This window comes from Vidua macroura, chromosome 2, assembly GCF_024509145.1.
Source record: "Vidua macroura isolate BioBank_ID:100142 chromosome 2, ASM2450914v1, whole genome shotgun sequence".
Classification (NCBI taxonomy): Eukaryota; Metazoa; Chordata; class Aves; order Passeriformes; family Viduidae; genus Vidua; species Vidua macroura.
Window position 1 is genome coordinate 117,149,832 of NC_071572.1, and position 23,947 is coordinate 117,173,778.

The 23,947-nt window shown below is 56.1% G+C and overlaps 1 protein-coding gene across 1 annotated transcript; it reads right to left on the reverse strand.

The window, feature by feature from the left end:
• Positions 1-454: 454 nt before the first annotated feature.
• CHRDL2 (chordin like 2) lies at positions 455-22,483 on the reverse strand. Its single transcript, XM_053970542.1, has 11 exons — positions 22,399-22,483; positions 16,855-16,967; positions 16,087-16,180; positions 15,063-15,205; positions 13,326-13,419; positions 12,969-13,024; positions 10,995-11,163; positions 9,905-10,099; positions 6,660-6,842; positions 3,212-3,304; positions 455-1,445 (listed from the first exon to the last, which is right to left on the reverse strand). Exons 1-11 carry the CDS (start codon positions 22,478-22,480, stop codon positions 1,366-1,368), a joined length of 1,302 nt encoding a protein of 433 aa, XP_053826517.1. The 5' UTR covers positions 22,481-22,483; the 3' UTR covers positions 455-1,365.
• Positions 22,484-23,947: the final 1,464 nt, after the last annotated feature.

The window sequence follows — 23,947 nt, forward strand, 5'->3', positions numbered from 1 at the left end:
ACACAAGGGCCAGCTAATTAGGCTGACAAGTGAGGGCTCAGGCTCTGCCCGAGGACGGGCAGCATCCTCCCTGCCCTGCAGGCGGCCATGGGGCAAGGAGGTGGCCCGGCCCCTCTCCCTTCACCTCGCGCCATGGGCAGCCCCCCTAATGCTCAAAGCCTCACAGGGCTTTTCTCCTGGATAAACCTGGGCAGCTCAGCCCCGCTGTGTGGCTCTGGTGAGCAGGGCCAGCTCAGGGCCCAAGCCCCAAGCTCTGTTTTCAGCCCAGAGCCGTGAGCAGACCACAAGCAAATGGGATGGGGTGATCCCCTATGGATGAGCAAAGCATCTGTGGGATTTCTCTGCATCCCAGCCCTGAGGATGTTGCCTGAGTGAGTGCGAGGGAACCAAACCCACCAGGACCCCCAAGCCTTAACACAGACCCTACAGGGAAAGGAGAACCAGCACAGTAAGCTGAATCAAGAAGACTTTTAATCAGATTTGTCAGACAGAGTTGGATCTCCAAATAAATAGATTTATCAAAACAGAATAAAACAAGAATCCAGGGATAAATATATGTACCAAAACAACCTGAAAATCCCCCAAAGCTGTTTCCAGACAGGGGGAAGGTGATGCTGCTGCACGCCCTCCACCCCACGCTGCAGAAATGATCCTGATTGCCCTTTGGGAGATGCCCCTCCTGTGAATACAGCCCAGTAGATATTATATAGGATAGATATAAATATATAGCACAATAAATGCTGAGTAGCAACCTTAGTGCAGCGTTCAGGGTCTCAGACCCTGCCAGCAGGTGGGTCCTCCCAAAACCTACATTTTCAAGTGACCTGCAAAGAGGGAAAAGAATCATCCCAGCTGGAAGACAGGAGATTTTTCAAAAACACCCCTTGGAGGGCATTCAGCCAAAGAAACCCCTTTGCAGCTCCCAGGGGCTCCAAGGAAAGGAGGAGGGATGATTTTTCTTTCTTTGCAGGCCACCTTTCCACCATCAGCTGGTAAGAAGCACGGTCATCTTCCGCTTAGCTGCGCTCCTGGTGCTCCTCAGGAATGCCAGGGTGTCCGGGATGGATCCCACCTCCTCCTGTCACAGCAGGTCCCACCCCTCCACCATCTCTCCCTCCTGCCTCTGCTCATCCAACATCTTGGGGACAGCGGGAGGTGATGGCTCTCCCGCCGGAGAGAGGCACCTACACGGCTGTGGCTTCGATGCCGACGGATTGGGATCGTTCTCTGGAGTTGCTGGAATTTCCACTAGTGTAACCTGTATTGCAGTGCCAGTCTATTTAATAATGCAGCTCTGGAGTTCATATATATGTGTATGTGTGTCTGTGTGTAGATAAATCAATAGTTAGAGAAAAGTTCTTTGCTTTACAAGGTCTTCGTTTCCTTCTCTGGGCTTTCTGTCATCCTCAGCTCCGACGTGTGGGCTCGGAAGATGTTCCAGTGACCTGGACGAGCCAAGACAGACACGCATGAGCAACAGGAAAGCCCAGGAGCAGGACAGCACAGCTCCCCCACGCGCAGCACCCTCGGCACTGGAGGATCCACTCGGAGCTCAGGCGGCTCCTCAGCGATCCCAGCCACAGGTACGGCGCTCCTGCACTTAAAACGGGGCTCGGAGGGGCTCTCACCCTTGCAGGGCAATGGTGGCACAGTCAGGGGCACAGTCAGTGCCTTCTGTGGAAAACACTTGCACAGTCTGAAAAGAAAAGGGGCTCGCACTGAAGCAGGGATAAGCCTCCCTCTCCACCTCTTTAAAGGGTGCTCTCACGTGCTGTTAGGTCCGTGTCCTCCCTGGCGTGTCTCGGATTTGGGCTGGCTTTCTGCCTCTCAGGGGAAGAAGCATTCTGCTTCTGTCTCAACCTCAGAAAGCCAAAATTTCAGTTTCATGGGCATTGGACAGGTATGGTTCTCTCCTCCCTTCTGTCAGCCCCATTTTGTCAACCCCCCATTTATATTCATTTTTCTGTTGCTGCCTCAGCCTTGGGTCCCCCTATGGTAGGGGAAAATCCTGCTGCAGAAGAAGAGGGAAGGAATCCCTCTGAATCCCCCAAGGAGCTGCAGACTCCCAGCAAATCAAATGTGGAGCTGTGAAACACAACCCGCCCCCACCCAAACCAGGACAAAGTGTTCAAGTCTCTCTCCTTGCTCCCCAAAAGAATCCCCAGATGTGCAGGAGGTGACAGGAGGTGCTTTCCCTCCAGGTGTTCTCTTCCCTCAGTGCAATCCCAGAAAGGATTATGCAGCCCCAATGTCATTACCCCAGGGGTGGAGGGAATATTTTCTAGCTGAATTAATCTTCTTGTGAGGAAATCATGGGTCAGAACTTTCCTAGAACTTGCAGCCACGGCAGTGGGATGGTTTCACAACAGGGTTATTTGTCAGGGGAAACTGAGGCAAGAAGAAGGAGGCGTGTGCCAGAGACTCCAGCAGGGTGTGAAGCCCAGCCTGGGAGCAGAGACTGGATGATCCCGCAGGGTTTGGTCAAAAGATGCTGTCTCAAATGGAGTGGGGGTGAAAACAAGCCCCAGCACGCCCGGGGCACCGGGAGTGCTGGTGTGCCCCGGGCAGCAGCGCTGTCCCGAGTGACCCCATAACCCGCGGGTGCTGGGCCCTGCGGGCATGGCTCTGAGCCGAGCCTATCCCGCTGAACTGCAGCCCAGCCAGGCCGGGAGGCAGCCAGCAGGGAGCAGCCAGGCAGCTTCGCTCTGTGCAGGCACTCCCGGCGTGTGCACCGGCATTCCTGCTCTCTGTCATGTTTACGCACATCCCGGAACATCCAGAACGATTTTAAAACATATTTCAACAGTTTCATTTTTTGCTAATCCCTTGCACCATTTTTTTTTTTCCTCCCCCCATGCTCCCAGGAGCACCAGATGGATTAGATATAAAAATCAAACAGTTTTACGGGCTCTGGAGAGACAAAACCTCTGGATTTCACAAGAGCGCATCCACTTTTAGAAAGCTGGCTGCCCTTTCCAATACCATAAAGTGAAATTGTGGCTGTTAACCAGGAGTGTTGCGTAGGGTGTGAGGACAGGTCAGCCCCAGCCCAGCTACACTTGCACAAGTGCTGTCCCCACGGCTCAGCTCCCCACACCGTGCTGGGGTTTACACAGCCTTTTGGAATGGCTGCAGCAGAGCAGGAAATCAGGAGGTTGTTTGGGGCAGGGTGTGCTGGAGGAGTGAGGAAAGGGGATTTTTCTCTCCCTACCTTCGTTTGTCCTAGTGATCAACCTGAAGTTTTGTGCTTCTTGCTTGAATTCTTGCTTGCTGATCTTCTTGGTCTGGATCAGATGGAAAATTCCTGCAGAGGGGGACACAGGGCATCAGATTCTGCAATTCCCAATTCAAGGCTCACAAAGGTTTGGATTCTCTGTCCCCTCCTGACACTGTCTGCCCCTGGTTTGGTGCAGGACCTGCTGCCAGAGCCTGGTGGGAGCTGGGAATGGATCCAGGGCTGGCCAAGGCCAGGAGACTTATCATTTAAGTATCAGATTAGATATTAGGAGGAAATTCTTCCCTGTGAGGGTGGCGAGGCCCTGGCACAGGGTGCCTAGAGAAGCTGTGGCTGCCACACAAGTGGGGAAGCGTTCAAGGCCAGGTTGAAGCAAACTGGGATAGTGGAAGGTGTCCTGTCCACAGCAGGGATGTGGAACGGGGCAGGCTTGAGGCTCCCTTCCAACCCAAACCTTGCTAAGATTCTATGGCTCTATGAAAACAGTCACTGCTTGTTAAATCGGGATGTTGCACCGTGAAGCAGGTGAAAGCAATAGGATTTTGTTGCTCCAGAAATCATCTTTCCCTGCAGGAGTTCCAATCTCCCCTAAAAGCATAAAAGAAATGAAGGTGAGAGCAAGGGGACGCTGGGATCCCTGTCCCCTCTGCCCACTCTCAAACACCTGTGTTCCCCGACTGCAGAGACCCCTCCACGCTCAGATGATCCCCTTTCCTGGAAGCAGCCAGGGACCAAAGTTTTCTATCTCCTCGTCAGCAGCGCTGAAATTGCTCCAGGACAGGAAAAAACACGAGTGACCTCAGCAGAGATTGGTAATTCTGCCCCTGCCAGCATCAGCCCCTTGGTGGAGGTGCCTGACTCAGATGTTTGACCCATGCAAACCAGAACCTGCGTTTAGCAATGCAAGCGACCTTCCTGTGGGATTAGGGGTTGTGTTCTCCTGCAAGGCATGACAAAGCAGGCAGGTATGCCTGAAATATCCTTCCCCACCTCTCACTCAGGCTCCCGGAACACCCAGCCTCTTGCTGCCAGCAGATGTGAGAGGCAACGTGGTCCCCCTTATTTGGTTAAGAGACTTTCCCTGATTCCCAGCAGCAATTACACATAAAAAGAGTATGTAATGAAAGGGGAACTGCCTCACAATCCATATAAATGAGATGTTATCAACTGTGGAAAATTAGTACAGGAAGTCAAAGGCAGAGAGAGAAATAGATGGATATTTGGACTATTATTTAGTCCTTTCAGTGGGGTGGGTAAAGAAGTCCTACCAGTAACAAAAGAAGATACTGGATGGAGATAATAAAACTGTTATTGACGCAAGAAAGGCACAAGTGTTCAATAAATTCTTCTGGTCTATAATTAGAAAGGAGCAGGAGGGTGTGCTTACAGTCCCCGGGGCTGATGAAGCACTTTCCAGCACATTAGTAACCAAGAGGATATTTTAAACAAGAGCTACAAGAGATAAACATCTTTTAATCAACCGACCTAGACAGTGCTCCCCAAGGGCTCTCAGAGAGCTGGCTGAGACCTTTGGCCCCTGGGAGGGTCGGTCCCGACACGCCAGGAGCTGGGGAGCAGCGGGGGAACGCAGGCCGTGCCCAGCAGGAATCGGGACAGCACAAGCTAAGGACAGTCCAGCAGTGGAGAGGCAGGATGGAGGGAGCTGGCACAGGGCAGTGCCATTTCCTGGCACAGGCAGGAGCATTCCTGGCAGCGTTTGGGATGAGATGGAGCGAGCTGCTGGGGCGGTCGGGCACATACCACCCTTCTTGGTGCTTTAAAGGGGATTTGCAAGAAAGCTGGGCATGGACTTCTTAGCAGGGCCCGCAGTGAGAGGACAACAGGTCAAAAACATCAGAAAGTCAATTTTCAAAACTCTGGTGATGTTCAGACCCCTAAAAAGGTGTGGAGCCCTCACTGCAACTCTTCTGGAGGCCAGCTGTGTGCCACCAGCCAGCTGGGTAAAACTTTTGGCTGGGAGTTGGTGCTGGTTTCTCCTCCCAACTCCTGCTTTGTGGAGGAAACCGTCCTGGCCCAGAAATAGATGAGGCCACGTAGGTATCACGAGCACATACAAAGGCAGATGGACGAGGTCCAGGTGTGACTTGCAGCCTCTTTACTCCACACACGCTGCTCTGTTGGTAGAGTGATGGCCATGGAGAGGTGGAATCCACGTGTGAGTGAGCTCATGCTCTCTCCCAATAACAACACTTCACTCTGCCAAGCAAAAGAGCTGCCTTGGCCTCAGGGACAAGGGCCTCCCCTGTCCCTGGCTGGCAGGGCTCGGGAGCTCCATGCCGACGCGAAGCTTTTGGCCTCGGAAGGTGCCGAGGAGGTTTGGGTGCTGCCCGTGCCAAGGAGCGAGGGCAGGAAGCGGCGGGGCCCAGACAGCGCGGGCTCGGAGCTGTCCTCGGCCACAAGGTGCCATTGTGAGGGAGGCCCCGCTGAGGAGGGCAGCACGGGCAGGGGGGCACCGTGCAGCGGGGAGGATGGCAGGGGCAGGATGCAAACCTGGTGGCAACCAGGGCTCCATCTCCAGGGTTGATTTCTCGGGTGCTGTCCGGTGTGCCCAGTCTCAGCAGCTGGCTGAGGTCTCCCCAGGGAGCGGTGTGAAACACGGACGTACCAGGAGACCAGGATGGCCACACCTGTCCAGCAGACACAGGCCGAGGGTCGCTGCGTCCGTAGAAAAGGTACGACCAACCTGGAGTTCTTTGGGGCAGAGTATGTCCAGTGGGAACTCGGGAATGGGGACTGGGATGCTTCCCTGGGCCGCAGAGAAACACAGCACAGACATCTACTGGGCCAGGGGTCCCGGACTCCTCTGGTCCACAGGGACAAAGCTGAAGGTGTGGGGAAAGAGCAAGAGATTGGAGGCATTTGGCAGCGTTTTTGCTGTGCTTTGACCTCCGGAGCACACACCAACAGGAGCATCCAAATCCACCCATCCGAAAAGTGGGCTGGGGACAATTCATCCCCCTTGTATGTGCCTTTGCAGCAGCTTTCAAGCTGTAGGTGGACTGGGGTGTAAAAAAAACCAGCAAAAGCAGAACCACGGAGTCACCAGAACAATTCCTTTGTTTGTTTTCCATGTGCATTTGGCACGAGAGCAGGGAGGTTTGCAGGAGCAGCCCCCAGGCCCTTGTCTCGGCTGCCCATGTGCTGTGCCTCCAGATGGTGCTGCAGCTCATGGTGAGGTTAGCGGGGCCAAAAGTGGTTTCCAGCCCCATGTCTGCATGGAATGCAGGAAAAGAGTGTGAAATGGGGGAGTCAGAAAAGCCAGCCTGCTGTCAGCAGGTTTTGATTCACCACGCAAGGGGTGGAGCACCTCGAGAAAAGCCAGAAAAATTGAACAAAGCTTGGAAAGCATCAGGTTTCCACACACACCTCCTGCTCTGCTGGCTGCTTTCATCATGGTGCTCACCTTTAATCAGCTTCCAGTTGTAGATTTCCACCTCTTCTGCCAGCTCCTTCTCGATGGCCATGGTCCTGAGGATCTCCTTGGAGGGCTCGGAGCGCGGCGGCACAAACGTGTACACCAGGACACGGCTGGGGCTCTTGCCACACCGGGGGGTGGCCATCTCCTCCGTGGGTTTGACTCTGGTTTCTGAGCAAAAACAGGGACAGAGTTCATTAAACAGGGGCAGGAAGGACCATCTCAGCACCCGGGTCATGGGAAAGGCAGCTCGTCGGCTTTGGTGCCACATGGCACAGCTGAGTCTGTCCCGTTCCGAGCCCCAGCTCCAGGACCAGCAGCAAAGGAGAGGCTAATAAAGGGGCTGTGGACCTCCTCACTCTCTCTATGCTTTTCATTCCCCCTGATCCCAGCTGCCAGCAGGGATGGGGAAGGGGGATTTTATCCATCTGGATCCCCCATACTCTCTGCAGCGACCCCGATGCCACCATGGCCACAAAGCACGGGCTGGGTTCCCCACTTCCCATCTCGCTCCTGCTGGGGGAGGAACATCCGGGGAGCAAAGGGATGAGCCCACAGCAGGGGAGCCTGGGCTGCCTGGGCACTGTGCCTGGCTCAGCCCCACAGGTGGGCTCAGCACCAGCCCCAGCACCCTCCCCACACGGGGTGTCACCACAAGGACGTCCACACTGGGTCCTACGTGACTTTTTCAGCATTCTTGGTAAAGAAGAGCTGCTACTTTTTCCCTCCTTTTTTTTTTTTTTTTTTTTTTTTTTTAATGTATCTGGAGTAATTAAGAATGCCCGTGGTTTTGGAAGGAGATTTATTGCCTTTGGTTGTGGTCCTTGGAACACAGAGGAGCCCAGCTCTGCTGAATTTAGCCTTGTTCTCCCAGTCAGTTTGGATGCTGAAGCTTTTCACACTACTCGAAAGAAAGTTTGGCTATAAATAGATGCCTGGGGTTTATTTTAGTAAGACAGTTATTTTAGGCCTGATTCTGCTCTCCCCCAGGCTTTCTGGGGTGGTCCTGAGCTCTTCTCTCTGAGAGGGAATGGAAATCCCAGTTTAAAGGGAAGCAAAGCTTTTGAGCAGCCAGAGGACAGGCTCAGCTCTGCAGCTCAGCCTGAGGCAGAGGGGGATGAGCACATGTCCCACTGCGGGTCAGGGAGCAGGGAAACCTCTGTCCCAGAGCCTTCACCTCCACCTGCTCTTTGCAGAAGTGTGGAGCTGTTAAAGCTGGAAAAGCCCTTTGAGATCATGGAGCCCGTGCTTAAAGCCCCACCTTCACAGCAGCAGGAAAGGAACCCCCGGAATTCAGCGGGCATTTAACAGCCAAGGAGCTTCTCACCCCCACGGCATCCAGGGACACCGAGGTCGTGGTCACCAGCTCTGCCCACAGCAGTGTCCCCCCATCCAAACAACACATCCCAGCAATTCCCGGGGTCGGGTCCCTTTGGCAAAGCCACTGAGCGTTCCTAAGGTACTGGGTACAAAGGAGGAAGATAAGGGCAGTCCCAGAAACACCTGGAAAAAGAACCTGGGCAAAGCCTCCACGCAGTGAAGGAAAGGGCAAGGATGTAACTTGGCTGAGCAGTGTGTGTGTGTGTGTGATCGCTATCTGTGAGAACTGGAAGGCAGCAACAAAATAATTTTGGCTGCATCAGGGTGTTTAATTGGAAATAAAATGAAGTCTGAACAGCAGACAAGAGATCCAAGCAGGGAAAGTTGTCGGATTTAAACAGAGAGACCCACTAGAGTGGGAATGCAAGACTGGAAGGGTTCTGCTCAGTCATCACATCCCATTCCCACCAGGCACCACATCATAAATCCTGCTCATAAACATATCAAAAACCTTATTAAAACAAGCTGAGCTTCTGCCCTTCGCTCCCCTGGGGAGGCCATCCCAGAACCTCTCCACTCAGGGGCTGAAAAACCTGGAAAATCTCAGCTCAAATGACTTTGCAGCCATCCCAAAACATGGCAGTGCCCTTTGCTTGTTCTCCCGGGTGAGGCCACTCCACAGAAACCCCTGGAAGATGCGGATCAGAGGGGACCACGCAGAACCTGCTGCTCCTGCAGCCAGGCTCAGAGACACTCAGGCACCTTTAGCCTCCCTGGGCAAGCAGTGGGTGGTCCATCAGCTGAACATCTCCTGATAAATGCCAGTACAGAGAGGCATCATCCACAAAACATTCTCCAGTGGGACCAGGAGGAGCTGTCACACCCTGCCACATCTTTGCCAAGTCTGTGGCTTAAGGCAAACAGCTTTCCAAAGACCAGGGAGCTGAGAGACCCAAAGTGCACCAAACAGAAAAGGAAAAGAGGTCTTCTCCACCATGGAATTGCAGAATCATTAAATTTGGAAAAAGCTTTTGAGATCATCAAGTCCAACTGTTCCCCCAGCGCTGCCAAGGCACCACTGGCCCATGTCCCCACGTGTCACAGAGCTTTTAAATCTCTCTGGGGATGGGCACTCACCACTGCCCTGGGCAGCTGTGCCAGGGCTGGACAGCCCTTTGGGGAAGAAACTGTCTGTAACATCCAATCCAAGCATCCCCTGGCCCAGCCTGAGGCCGTTCCCTCTCCTCCTGTCCCTGTTCCCCCCTGGCTGTCCCCTCCTGTCAGGAGCTGTGCAGAGCCACAAGGACCCCCCTGAGCCTCCTTTTCTCCAGGCTGAGCCCCTTTCCCAGCTCCTTCAGCCTCTCCTGGGGCTCCAGCCCCTTTCCATGTCCCAGCCCCAGCCCAGTTCTACCTGGACCACCCTAAAACCTATGTGTTCAACCTCCTCTTCCAGAGATGGGGGTTCCAATTCCAGCAAACCATGAGTACCACAGACAACCCCTCTCCTGGGAAGCGTCCTCGCTCCTCCCTTCACACCTACACCTCCAGCTGGCACAATTTAATCCTCTGGTTTTTGTGCCAGCTGGAGGTTTGGAGAACAGTCTGTGTGTCCTCTCCCCTGATAGCACCTTCCATCCGAGCACTCTCAGCATGTCCTGCCTCAAGCATTTTTCTCCAGACTTCATCCTCCCAACAGATGGAACCTTGTGGGGGCCTTGGGGATCTTCCTTACCTTGGGAAAGTCCCGCTGCCCGCCAAGACAAGCCAACCCTTCCACCAGTGCTGAACTGGTCTGGTGTGACTCCTGGCCAGCAGCACTCTGAATCCCTACACCTCTGTCAGCCTGAGGCTTTAAACCAAGCTTGAGGAAGGAGCTGGAAGGCAGCAGCAGGAGCAGGCTGGATCCCACCTACCTGGGCATACTTTACAGCATTTCCCTTCTACTTTTTCTGGATAGTCACAGGGATACTCCTTAGGGCACGTGACCTTCTGGCAGTCCTGGACGCCGTCCCTGCAGGTGCAGAGGATGCAGGGCAGGAGGCCGTAGAGCCGGAAGACGGGGTGCCACACTTCCCCGTGCGAGTAGGTCTTCCCGTTGTAAACACAAGCTGCAGCAGAGAGAGAAAAGAGCTGCTTGTGGAAATAAACCCTGCTCCTCTTTGTCAGCCCAAGGCTCGGTGGAGTCGCCGCCCTCCAGCGCCCCAGGTCCCGCTGCGTGGAGCAGCGAGGTTCCCTGGCAGCAGCGGGCTCGGGACACCACGGCCACCACCCCCAGAAGGTGCCACGGCACAGAGGGAGCAGCGCCAGGAGACGGCTCTGCGGGGCTGGACCAGCCTGCTGGGACAGGGGCAAGTGCGGGCCGGAGCTCACCTGGCTCCCGAGCTCCGGGAGGCCCGGGTCCCGCCCGGGCTGTCGCAGGAGTGAAGCACAGTGAAGAGTGCCACCTGCTGACTCCTCCACGGAAATTTCTGGAGGTCCCAAAATTTCCTCCAGGCCTTCACGCCCAAGGGCTGGAAAGAGCCCTTCCGAAGGCACGGTGGTGGGAGAGCGGCCAAGCAGAGAAAGGAGCTGTTATTCCCTGCTTTGGATCAAGGGGCTCGGCTCATCTCACTTTCCTACTGTCTCCTCCAGGAGGAACACCTGGGACAGCTCTGGGTCAGACCCAGCCCTTCCACGAGGAGAAATATCCTGTCTTTCTGTGGCACTGTCCTGGAAGGTCCATGTGGAGTCTTCCAGCTGAGCTCCTTCCTTCCCAAGTCCCAGTCTCCAAAACATTCCAAGGACCAGTCTTTTTCCAACCCATTTTGGAGAGTGGTGGATTCGTGCAGTCAGGAGACTGTGGGCATGAGGACTGAGATACCTGGCTGAGGCTGGCTGGGGAAGAGTGGGGAGAAGGACTTGCTGGTGGAAACCTGCCACTGAATCAGATTCCCTGAAGAATTCCAGGCTCTGGAGAAGCCACTTTAAGTCCCATACAGGCTGCCTGGCCTCTCCATCCCTTACCTTTCTTGTGCTTCTCTTTCAAGACGATCTTCACAGTGGTGCCACCTGTTCCCTTGGGTTTGAAGCTTCTGGGAATCAACTCCAGGGAAGAGCTGAGGACCGTGGACACGGTGGCTCCGGGTGGCTTCCTCCCCACCACGTCTCCCAAGCACTGGTCTTGTGAGTGTCTCTGTGAGCAGCCAGAGAAAAGAGGGGATTCAGACTCCGGCAGCTGAGTGGCTCTCATCCCAAAGCATGCTGGAAAAAGCCATGCAGTGTCCTGCACACCTTCCCTCAGGAGTGGAAGGGGCAGAGACCACAGGGGTAAGCGATGGCCCACAAGCCATTTAAATCACAGAAATATTAAGGCTGGAAAATTCCTCTGAGATCATGGAGCCCAGCCATTCCCTCAGCCCTGCCAAGGCCACCATTATCCCGTGTCCCCAGGTGCCACATCCACACAGCTTTTAAATCCCTCAGGGGATGGGGATGCCAGGCAGCTGTGCCAGGGCTGGACAACCTTTTGGGGGAAGAAACTTCCCTAATATCCAACCTGAACCTCCCCTGGCCCAGCCTGAGGCTGTTCCCTCTCCTCCTGTCCCTGTTCCCTGGAGCAGAGCCCAGCCTCCCTGGCTGTCCCCTCCTGGCAGGATTTGTGCAGAGCCACAAGGTCCCCCCTGAGCCTCCTTTTCTCCAGGCTGAGCCCCTTTCCAGCTGCCTCAGCCTCTCCTGGGGTTCCAGCCCCTTCCCCATCTTGCTGCTGCCACCACCCAAGGGGTGCTGAGCAGTCGGTGCCAGTGCCCCACACTGGTGTCCTCCTCACGTGGGTCACCCTCACTGGGGCAGCACCCAATGCCCTCAGAGAAGCTCAACCCAATGCCCTCAGAGAAGCATGTGAGGTCCTGCATCCCTAAAACACACAGGGAAATGGGCTGGTCCGTCCTAGGTGGGAAAATGAGGACTGGCATCTGTGTGGCTCAAACGGGATCAGAAAGGTGGGGATGGGCCATATCCTGCACTCTCACCTGGCAGGCACCAGGGGAGTCGGCGTGGGGCTGCCAGCCAGCAGGATTGAAATGCCAGGAACATCCCAGGAATATCCCAGGAGCATCCCAGGCTTCCAGGAGCAGAGTGCTGGGACATGACACGCAGCACAAAGGGTCCCCTTGTGTCTATTTTGGAGGTTTTATAGGTGGTGGAGCAGTATGGAAAAGGGCCGAGCCAGGAGCTCAGTGACCTAATCCCACAGAGCTGGCAGGGGCTGCCCAGCTCCGAAGTGTCGCCGTGAAGGAGCCCTCGGCAGCCAAGGAGTCGCTTTTTCCTTTCTGGGGCCGCTGGTGCAAACAGCCTGGGAGGGCAGAGTGGTGGCCAGCCCCAGCACTGCCCTCCTGCTGGGAGGCAGGACACCTGGATGCCCACGGGGAGAGGAGACACCTTCTCCTGAAGGAAAAACCCTCCCAAGAGGGATTTGGGCATCTGGCTCTATGGGCAAGGGTCAGGCCTGGCTGCTGGTCACCTCTGGCTCTGCTCTGACAACGTCCTTCGGCTGTTTGACCTGGCAGGCACTGGCCAACAAGGAGGAGAAGTGTCCCGGATGTCCAGTTCCTGCAGGTCTTTTGCTCTTCCAGAGTTGCCATAGAATCACAGAATCAGAATCATTTTGGTTGGGAAAATTCTCTAAGGTCATCGAGTGCAAGATTTCACCTGACACTGCCAGGTCCACCACTAAACCACGTCCCCAAGATGCTGCCAAGGGAGAGAAGAGTCTTTCCCTCGTGGCCTGAGGGCTCACCTAGGCTGATATCTCCCAGCTAGATTCAATCCCATGGCACACCTCTGCAAATCAGGTGTCCATGGCTCTGCTGTGCAAGGATCTGGGTGTCCTCCTAGAGCTGCTCTCTTTGCAGAGGACAGTGTGCAAGGGCATTCTGTGAGCTGCTCAGGGGGCTGTGCTAGAAGCAAGAAGCAGAGTTTTAGAATGCAAAAGTCACGTACAACACCTCTGTTTAACTGCAGGGGCTCCTCTTCCGTGGACTTCTCAAAGGAGCCATCTGCAAGGGAAGAACATTGTCCTGGGAGGTGCTGCGGGGCTGAATGGAGGTTTGCTCTCTGTGGCTGAAAGCAGCTCTCCTCTATGTGCTGCTCTCGCCAGGAGTCTGGAGGGACAGGAGCTTTGCACGTGCAATTCATATTAACCAAGGAAAACCCAAGCCCTCAGCTTTCACTTCCTAATGCAAGCAAAAGATAACAAGCGGCCTGATTTACAGCCCAGGCTTCCAAAATCCTGCTAAAGTGGCTTGAAATGGCTCCTGCTGTCAGGTGGCAAGCAGCCCTCAGTCCCAGCCTCATTACCTTTGCAGACCTGGCAGCAGGAATCCGGCACACTGAAGGGAGAGGAGCACAGCAGCTCGGGGCAGGTCACCAAGCCGCAGTAAATCTGGCCTTCCTAGGGGGGCAGGAGGAGAAAACACATTGTCAGCGTTATAAAGACCTCCCCCATGCAGGTCCCTTCCAACCCGAACCATTCCAGGATTTTATGAGTCCATGATCAGAAGCCCCCTTGCAATACCACCAATCATCCAGCACCCGCTGCCAGCTGAAGTCTGCCCCTGCTGCACCGTCCATCCTGCAGGGCACAGCAGGGCTGTGTCCTCTCCTGGCACGGCCTTTCCATGGACAGTGCACTGCTCTTCCTCAAAAAGGGCAGGCGGTGCCTCCCTCTCGGGCATCCTTAGTGCTGCCAGGCCTGAACAGCCACCACACACCTCTCAGCTCTGCAGAACAACCCCCAAGGAGGTTTTCCCTGACATCTGCCAGGAAAAGGACCCAGAGGAGATGGGTGAAAATGGGAAGCATGACCCTGAGCCCAGATTGAGGTCCACACTGAAGCTCTGCCCTCCCTCTCCCTTGGTTAATTCCACAGCATCAGAGCCAAGCACGCAGAGGTGCAGGGATAGACCTAAGTGGATAGTTTGGAAAATATCATTGCTGTAGGTGATTCAAGCTGAAAACCACAGGCCGAGGCCAGCCTTGACCTTGGTGCATCCCAGTGCCACCTCAGTCAATTGCACCAGTTTGTTGCAGGAATAAGTTTTTGCTCCTTTGCCAAAGGGTAAAAAAGTATGTTCAGCAGCCAGACCTCGACAGTAAGGTCGCCTTCTCCATGCACCAATTTCCTCTGGGGTATCCACAAGCTCCCAGTCAAGCAAGACCAAGAGGTTAGCCAAGGCTATCCTTAGAAAACCAAAGCACAGCTGCCTCCTCTCCCACGGGGAAGGCAAACGGCTGCGTGAGGAGCACGAGCAGGATGAGGGAGGTTTGGTGGGTGACAGGATCTGGCAGAGGTCACTGCATACCAAACCCTGCTCTGCACTCGGGGAGCCCAGACCTGCCTCTCCCTTCCTTCTCCTTCTGCCAGCAGCTCGCAGCCGTGACCTGCCCCAGGCCGGGAAGGGCCAGGGCCACCTAAAAGCAGGATTCATCCCCCAGGCTCTGCTCTTGGGGCAGTTTTCAAAGAGGGTCAGACCAGCTGTTCACGCAGCTGTTCTAGCAGCTGACCACATCAGACACAGCCCGGGGAGATCCCCCACTGCAGGCTCCAGAGCCAGCCCTTCATTTTCCCCTTTGTATCCGAGGCATTTCCCCGACAAAAACACAGAGCCCGAGTGACAGCCGAGAGGGGCGAGGAGCTCCCCGGGCCCCTGGGGACAGCGGCGGATGAGCACACGCAGCGGGGTTAGAGAGCTCCTTCCCGGTGTTTCCAGCACCCAGCTGGGGTCCCTGAGAGAGGAACCAGCCTCCTCAAAAGCTGCATCACTTCCACGTGGCAGTTATTCCCCTTGCCACCCAGAGGCTCAGAGCAGCTCTTCCAGCGCCACAGATCCTTCCCTGTCCAGCATCAGCTGGTGTAACCCCTGTGCGTGTGTGTGTGTGTGTGTGCGCGCTCTTGGCCTGACAGAGGGGGGTGCTTTGGGCTCTTTTGCCCTTTCTTTTGTTTCCTGGCCAAACTCAAAGCGCAGGGTGCTGGAGGCCGGCCCCGTGCGAGGGCCGTGCGGGTGGAGGAGAGCCCCGGCCCCGGTGCTGGCTTACGGAGCAGCTGCACTGCACACACTGGTTGGGCTGGCGGCCGGGGAAGAGCTCGCTGCTGCTGAACATCTCGCCCTGCTGGAACGTCGTCCCGTTGTACTGGCACGACTTGGCGGGGGCACGGAGGCCGGACGGGGAGTGGGGCTCTGGGAAAGAGGAGGAGAGAGGAGCGGGATGAGAGGCAGCCCCTGCCCGGCCCCAGAGCAGCACTGCTGCCCCAGCAGCCCACCCCGAAAGGACCAGCAGCCCCTTTGCACTCTGAAGTGCTGCGTGCCTGGTCAGCAATGAAGTATCCAAACGCTTTTGGAGGATGGGGCTGCTCTGACTGCCCTGAGCTCAGCACAGAGGGAAAGCCTGGATGTCTGACCTTAACAAAATTCTTGGGTTTTTCCCTCCCCTGGCTGTAACTATTGCCAGATTCAGATGGAGTCAGGTAAAAAGGGCTCGTCTCATGGGTAATTGGCAAAAAATGAAAATTAATTCGTTTTTTCCCTATCTTTTTTTCCAAACTTCTCAAATCGCTGATGGTTTCTGACTAGTTCTGCCAGCATTCAGGTAGGGAAAGTTTTGGAACTCAATCTCGATGTAATCTGTGGGGGGTGAGAATGAACATACTGAGGTAAAATGAGGCAATGAGTAGTGGTAAGGTAGAAAAAGTTTTGGGGCTAAAACTTGAGATAGTCTCCAGTGCAGAGAAGGAAGTTGCTAAAAAACTGTAATTTTTTTTTAATCCAAGACACTTAGCTGGCAAATGATCAGAATAAATTGCCAGCCTCTGTTTTGCCCCTGAAGTGTGAACTGACGCTTTGTCCCTACAAAGCTCTTGGGATGGGGAGGGGGGAGAAGGTGGTCTGGCAGAGAGCCCTTTTCCATCTAAACGAGATTTTTGGAGGGAAAAAGCAGCCGGAGCTCCGTGACCAGGGCCAGACCCGGCATCGCGGCGCTGCCGCAGGTGGCAGCAGCGGAGGCACCGCCCTGTAGGACCGGTGCCACCTTGTCACCCCGCCCCTGAGGAATGCCCACCTACCGGGACACCGCGGGCAGCACTGCTGGGGCTCGGTGACAGGGCTGGCACACGGCAGAGCTGGGCACTGGATCCGGTAGCACCTGATGTTGGTGCTCTGGGGAGAGAGAGACGTGGTTCGTTTAGTCCACGGGGAACATTCAGTCCAGGGCTCGCCCCTGCAGGACGAGGAACACACTATCACAACAAACTGTGCTGCCTGTAACTCGCCAGGGATGTCTCCAGCCTGGCTCAAGCCCAGCCTTGGTCTCTCATCAAAGGCCACCCCTCATCCTACAGCAGCCCTCAGCCACCTCCATCCACAGCCCACCAGGGCTGGAGAGGCAGAACCACGGAATCACAGAACGATTCCGCTGTGAAGGAACCTTTAAGGTCTTGTTCCACCTCCTGTTATGAGCAGGGACACCTTCCACTATCCCAGCTTGCTCCAACCTGGCCTGGAACACACCCGGGGATCCAGGGGCAGCCACAGCTCCTCTGGGCACCCTGTGCCAGGGCCTGCCCACCCTCCCAGGGAACAATTCCTTGTGAACATATTCATCTAAATCTCCTCTCTTCTAGTTTAGAACTCTTCCCGTGGCCCATCATTATCTGTCTGCCCAGGAAATAACTCCTCTGGTCAAATGAGGCAGCGGGACCGATCTGCTTCAAAGCTGCCCAGCGAAGCCCCAGTGCAGCAGCAGCAGCATTAGCAGCATTAGCAGCAGCATTAGCATCGTTAGCAGCATTAGCAGCAGCGTTATCAGCAGCCAGCCCGGCCCCGGGACGTGCCTCGGAGCAGCTGCAGCGGATGCAGTACATCAGCCCCTGGGGCTCCAGGTACGGGTGCCAGCTCTCCCCCGGGCTGTACTTCTTGCCGTTGAAGTCGCAGAACGCCTCCGGCCCTGCAAGGCAACCGGGAGAAGCCACATGAGAAAAGGGGCTGGTTCCTGGGAGGGCTCTCTGCGGTGAGAGCGAGGACAGCCTTCAGATGCTCCCCACATCCCGCCCACCAAACCCAGATTTTGTTCCCCCCGGTTTTACTTTTTTTTTTTTTTTTTTTTTTTTTTCATGCATGCATGCATGCATTTTTTACACCGGCACCCACCCGACCCAAGTGGCAACTCCTCTGAGCAAACTGGACTCCCTTTGCAAGAAAGGAACAGAATGGGTGGTTTTGAGGCAGAAAATAGAGTTTTCACTCTAAAACAGAAATGCTCACTGGAAGATGGACAGGTGATTTCAGGGCGATGCTACAGGATGGAGTTTCCCCCAGTGAGATCAGAAAGTTGGGAGTGGTGAGAGATGGAAGACCCTGAATTTAGGGGACATTTTCACTGTTCCTCCCCCCGCCAAAAAAAAAAAAAAAACCAAAAACAAAAACAAAAGAAAAAGAAAAACCACCACAAAAAGAAGAAAGAGGCAGGGGAAAGAAACCAAACCAAAAATTATGGGTGAAAACACATTCTGGGGAAAAACCTTTTGCTCCCTCTAAGAGCTTCAGCTCATTCTCTCGAGGATCCATGGACAAGCAGGACTGGGCTGCTTGTGCCATCCCGCTGGGTCTCAGCCCTTTGGCTTCCCCTGGCCTGATGCAGCACTGGTCTGACGCCAGCGAGCTCCAAACCCAGCAGGGCCTGCAGGAACCTGGACCCTGTAACAGCCAGGGTGCTGCTGCCACTGTCCCACGGAGCAGGCAGAGGGTCACCCCAGGACCCAAGCCCTTTCCAAGCACGCTCCTGTCTGCGGGTGATTTTCGTGGTTTACGTGCTCACAGCCCCGCTGGAAACTGAAGGTGATTTTAGAGGTTATGTCATCGAGGGAATTGGAGGTAGTTTGGGTGATTGCGTTGCTCAAGGCAGTGGAGACGTTTATGGTTCCTGAAGCATTTATGGGTCTTTTAAAACCTTGCAGCGCCCTGGGGATGCAGGAGAGGGGGAGGGCTGTTTTCCAAGGCATGGTGCCCACCACGCAGGGCATGAACTCAGGTGAGCCAGCGGGTGCTGACCCTGCCAGGCTGTTGGGAGGGCTCCTTAATGGACAGCAGAGGGTCCCCAGAATTACCTCAGCGGCGCTCACCACCCCAAAGATGCTGAGAGCCATCCCACACTCCACTCTGTCACCCGGGACACAGCAGTGGCTTGGAGGGCCCAAGGTGTTGTCCCACCTTGCCGAAGTTGGAGATGCCACCTGCTTAATGGATTTCTCCAATCAACCGGACAAAATTCACCCAAATATGCTGGGGTGGGCCGCAGTCCCTCCTCAGCTCATGGCCACCCTCAGGATGAACCCCGGTGATGCTCTACCAAGGCCAGAGCCTCTGGTCAGAGCCTCTGCGGGAAAGGCAGCCCTGTGGGTCCACCAAGATCTTTGTAGGTCTCTTCCAGCTCAAGCCCTGCCAGCAGATTTGAGGCTCTCTTTTGATGTCTTTAAGCCCTCGATTCTCCAAGCTGTCCCCCACGCACAGCGGCGCGGGGCCACCGCTGCGTCTGCAGGTGTGGAGTCTTGCAATAGCTTTGGAGTGGGTGTTACCAGAGGGACACGCAGAGGTATTTTCCTTCCTTTTCCTTTTCAGGGCTTCACATAGCTCTTAAGAGTCAGCAGCTCCCAGTTCCTGGACACACAGGTCACGAGCTTACAGCAAACCACACAGAACTGGTGAGCATGTGGCTTGAATACCAGGAAACCCAGAAGAGAGAGGGAAAAAACTCCACTAAACTAAAAAACAAACAAAAAACCAAAACTACAAAAAAAAGGAGAAAATCATAGTTTTGCAAAAGGGTGAGAAAATTACTTCATCTCTCCCTGTTTGCAGCATCCTCGTGAATTATGCTGAGGGTGAAGAAATCGAGTTGCCTTGGTGTGACGCAGCCCCGCTCTGCTCGCAGTCTCCCATGCCAGTTGGCTGCTTCCTTCAAACATTTAATCACAAGTGGAGCCCTGGTTTGGGTCCAGCCCTCGAAAGCAGCCTGATTCATGTCTGCAAAGGGCCTGCTGGTAAAATTAAAGCTGACTGGCAGTGCTGGGCAGCAGGAGACACTTGCTGGCATCTCAGTAGTGCTATGTTTTTGGCAAGAGGTGGCGGCGTGCTTGGGCAAGAGCAAGATGGGGATGGATGGATGGATGGATGGATGGATGGATGGATGGATGGATGGATGGATGGATGAGGCTTAAAAGCTGGAGGCTCTGGATTATTTTTTTCCCATGCCATGTTAATAATTTCATGTTCAGAGGTCAAACTTTGGACATCATCCTAGTTCACTTAGAGTGAAAAGCCATTTGTGGCAGTGAATTTCTCCTGTGCTGATCAGCAAGGTGATTTTACTTATTGCACCTCCAGCAGCAGCACACTCAGAAAAGTCATTTACTTCTCACCAGATCTAGAACAGGTCAAGAAGTTGTGGGGTGGCATCCTGTTGATGGCTGGTGTCTGAAGCTGTTGAGGTGCATCCTAAGGAGACATTCCCTTCTCGTGGTGTGAGAGATGCAGCCCAGGATAGGTTTCTCCACACCATTCAGTTTGTCACTGTGGGCTGGTGTCTCTGAACCACCTTGTGAAGATGCTGCTCAGAGCTGCTGCCACAGCCTCTTGTGAGGTTTCAATTTCCTGGCAGCTGGAAAGCTTTCCACAATACCTGTCCTAAATCTTTAATGTCCTTTCCCACCCGAGCCACGTGGGGCTCTGTGATTCTGTCTCTGCGAGTGTTCTGAGCAATTTGATGGCTCAACAAGAGGTTGTGGGGTCTTGCTCATGTCCCCTCACTCCTCCTCTCCCATTTCATCCCGAGGCTGAGGGGGGAAGGGTGGTCCTGCATCCCCAGATGGCACCTTTGGAGTTGTCTCCGGAGCAGGGCATGCCTGAGCTGAGCTCTCAGCTTTTCTGGAGGTCACACACCTGCCAGCCAGTGCCCTGCTGGGCGTGAGGGAGGGAGCTCAGTTCTTAAGAGCAGCCATAAATAAAGCGTAAAGAGCACTGTCTGGTACACAGAGTCCAGGCACTCCTGTGACAGCCTTGTATTTATGAAGGGCTTAAAATGCAACTCAGCTGAGAAGGGACTGGTTAAAACACACGGGGCCCTTGACATGTGGCATCCTAAAGGCTCCGCTCACATCCAGATCAATTCCTGCCACTCGCCTCGCTCAGCTCTGGGCTGGAATTTTCTTCCTGGGGCTTTGGGAGCCTGGAGGACTCTGTGGCTCTGAAAACCCAGCCTCATGAAGCATCTCTGAGTTCTCCAGAGTGGAGAAGCCAGGCAGACAGGGTCCTGCTTCCCCCCACTCCTTCCCAAGGGAATGCTCTGTTACCTAGAGCAGGGTGTGCAGCACTCACTTTCCATCATGGTCCTTTCCCATCTGGAGCACCCTTCATCCCTGCTGGACCCAAACTTGTAGGACAGAAAGATCCCAGGAACCCCCTTGTCTCCAGCAACCATGTTAAAAAGAAATGAAACAGCAGCTTCCAAGCTCCTGGGAACCACTGCCCCATGCTCTGCAGAGATGCTGGTGTTTAAATGCCTCCAGCCAAAACATTGTTGTGTTCAACCATTGCCCCTGAATTACTCAGAATGCAGCACACTTGTCCCAGTAACCTGTACCTCTGATATTTCTTTTTAGCTAGAGAGCAAATCCCCTAAAATAGCCTGTTTCTGTGGGCAAATTCTTCTTTTCTGACTTGCCTTCAAGCCCGAGCATTTCTGCTTCTCACCTATTTTTAGCCACGACACTGTAGGTCCCTTGGCTGATGAGCCTGCTCATAGCTAATTTATTCCTGTCTTCACTCTCCCTGAACACCCAGCCCTGAGAAAAGTGTGAGCCTGCAGAGGTGCACGGTGGAGAGAAGTCCACAATTCGATGATGACTCTGTCACCCGAACCAGCCTGCCCTTGACCTTGGGGCAAGTCCTGGCCGAGCCCTCCACGTGGTGTAATAAGCCCTGCAGCAAAGCTGAAGCGTTTCAGAGCTGGGCAGTGGCCCTGGACCTCCCTGCTCCAGCCCTGCTGCAATCCCACAGTCACCAGCTCTTCATCTTCATGCTCTGAGCATTTCAGTCCTGCAAACGGGCCCCAGCACTTCCCCCCAGATCAGACAAGCCCTTCCTGCCCCCAGCCAGCAGAGTTTATGGCCAGCTTACAGGCTGTTACCACCTGCAAACACCTCACCTAACACCTGCTTCACCTTCTGGATGTGGCTCCATCCTCTTCCCAGCCCTACCACGGCAGCCTGGTAGGGGCAGGGAGTCAGACCCACACCCCTCGTTCAAGAAACAGATGCTGTGGGTTGGGTTTGGCAGCTTTGGATGAGCCCAGGGAAGAGAAAGGAGCTGCATTCACCCGGAGTTTGCTCTCCAGGGCTCTGCACAGCCCCATCCATCCACCCCCTTTCCCCCCCAGCACACCCCACAGCCGTGATGAGCAATCCATGCTCATGTTTTGGGTCCACACTCCGGGAGGATGATTATTTGAGTGCCTAATGCACTGCTGGCAGCAGGCAAGTTGTAAATCACCCTGACAAAGCCACCGGCAGTCTCCGCTGAGATTCCAGGAGATTAAAGGGAAGAATAAATGCAGGACACAACAGGTCCTGCTCCAATTTGCTCGGAGCTCTGGTGGCTCTGCGACGTGGCCCAGCACCACTGGTAGGGTCCCAGTGCTTTGCCCAAGCCAAGCCCACCCCCTGGCCCCAGTTAACACCCTCCAAGCTCCTGAGCAGCTCTGGCCAAGTCTTTCAAGCCTTTCTGTGGGAAGTGCCAAACCTCCCTTCCTTATCCCAAACCTTCTCTGCCTCAGTCAGCCCGTTGGGAGAGACTGAGGGATGGACACGGACATGGACAAGGGATGGATATGGAGGAAAGCCCCAGCTTTGTCTGGGGCGGGGGAGGCGTTGTCCCTGTCCCCGTCCACCCTCGGAGGGGAGATGCACTCGTGCAGGGTGGGATCTGTGCGGAGGAAGGTCTGGAAAACAACCTCCTGCTCTGAGGCATTTCTAGCCCATGGAAGGGGGTCCCGGACCTTCCTCCCGCCCCTGCCAGCCCCCGGAGCCCCCCAGCCCCCTCACCAGCACGCAGAGCAGTGCTCGGTGCTCTAGAGCCCCGCAAAGCAGGCGGGGACAGCAGCAGGCAGAGGGGACACGGCTGTCCCCAGCGCGGGACAGCAAACCTGGCCGGTGGCATGTTCCGGCACATCCCAGCCGCGGGGGTCCAACACCTGCCGTGGCACCTCCCTGTGCCCTCAGCCATGCCCGCCAAGCACCCCCGCCAACTCCTGGGGACCCCGGTGCCGGGGACACTGAGGCACGGAGGGAAGCAGCGCAGCCGGGACAAGAGCGGGTAAGACTTACGAGCCCGGGCTCGGCTCTCGGAGGCGAAGAGGAGCAGGAGGCACCGGAGGAGGAAGGCGAGGGGACCCGCCCCGGGAAGCATCGCAGCCCGGTGCTGGTGCCCTGGGGCTTCGCTGCCGGTGCCCGGGGCGCGCTGCCCGATGTCCCGGTGATGTCCAGGGGTCTGCGCTGAAGGCTTCGCTCCCGCTGCTGCTGCCCGGCGGGGCCGCGCTCTCGATTCCGGGGTCGGGCGCCTCGGAGCACGGTGCGGTGCCCGGAGGTGCCGGAGCCGGGGCTGCCGCTGCCCGGGGCTGTCGGTGCGCGGGGATGTCGGTGTCCGGTGCTGCCGGTGCCTGGGGCTGCCGGTGCCTGGGGCTCTCGGTGCCCGGGGATGTCGGTGCCCGGGGCTGCCGGTGCCCGGTGCTGCCGGTGCCCGGGGCTGTCGGTGCCTGAGGCTGCCGCTGCCCGGGGCTGACGGTGACTGGGGCTGACGGTGCCCGGAGTTCTCGGTGCCCGGGGATGTCGGTGCCCGGGGCTGTCGGTGCCCGGGGCTGCCGGTGCCTGGGGCTGCCGGTGCCTGGGGTTCTCGGTGCCCGGGGCTGTCGGTGCCTGGGGCTGCCCGTGCCGGCAGCGCTCCGATGCCTCTGTCAGAGCTGTCGGTGCCCGGCGGCGCCTGTGCCCGGGGCTGTGGGTGCCCGGCGGTCGCGGTGCCGGTGCCGGTAGTGCCGGTGCTCGGGGGTGCCGGTGCCGGGGGTGCTGCCGTGCCGGCGGTGTCGGTGCCCGGGGGTGCCGGTGCCGGTGCCCGGCGGGGCTCGCCTCGCTCCGATCAAAGGCGCCTCCTTTAGGGAGAGTCGAGGAGTTGTTTGTTACTATTAAAGGCGGAGATCGAAGCGGGAGGGGGGATCCGCAGGGTGGGTATTTTATAATTTTTTTTTATTATTGTTATATTCCCACTTTTTTTGGGGGGGTGTTTTAGGAAATTCCTCGGCGGCGGGAGGGAGGGAGGAGGGAGGGCGGGCGGGGAGGTGGTGCGGGAGCCGCAGGGTTAACCCCTGCAGCCCTGCAGCCCGGCCGGGGCTCTGCTGGGCTGGACCTCGCCCTGGGGGCTACGAGCCAAGAGGTGACATTAACGGGGTACATCACCGCCCCAAACAAGGCCCGGCTGCGCCCCTTCTCCCTGTCAAACGCCACCTGGACACCCGGCTCTCCCCACCAGCTGCTTGGCATTCCCTCTGCTCCATAAAGCTCTCTAAATACCCAGTGTAGCCCCTGCCTTCAGGAACCCCCCGGTCCCAGCCCACAGTCCCAAACCCTCCCCGCAGCACCCCAGCAGCGTGGGGAGCAGTGCTCCCACCCAGCTCCGCACGATGGGCATGAAACACCATGGCTTGGAAAAGCGCTGGTCATGCCGTCATCCCTGGAGGAGCCACCTGGCCTCCACACAACGTCGCTCCTGTTCCTGCTGCTCCCCGGGTCCTGCACGAAGTGGTCCAGCTCGGGCTGCCAGCCCTTCCCTGCTGCCTGTGGGGCTCAGCTTTCTGCTCTCCGAGATCCTCATGGAGAAGCTGGG

Bases quoted from the DNA above. Each gene is read 5' to 3' on its own strand.
- CHRDL2 (XM_053970542.1), bottom strand. From the start codon at position 22,480: ATGCTTCCCGGGGCGGGTCCCCTCGCCTTCCTCCTCCGGTGCCTCCTG. The intron at 13,420-15,062 runs GTAAGCCAGCAC...CTGCCCCCCTAG, and splicing joins GTGTGCAGTGCAGCTGCTCC to GAAGGCCAGATTTACTGCGG. The intron at 10,100-10,994 runs GTAAGGGATGGA...TCTCTGCTGCAG, and splicing joins GAAAGAGAAGCACAAGAAAG to CTTGTGTTTACAACGGGAAG.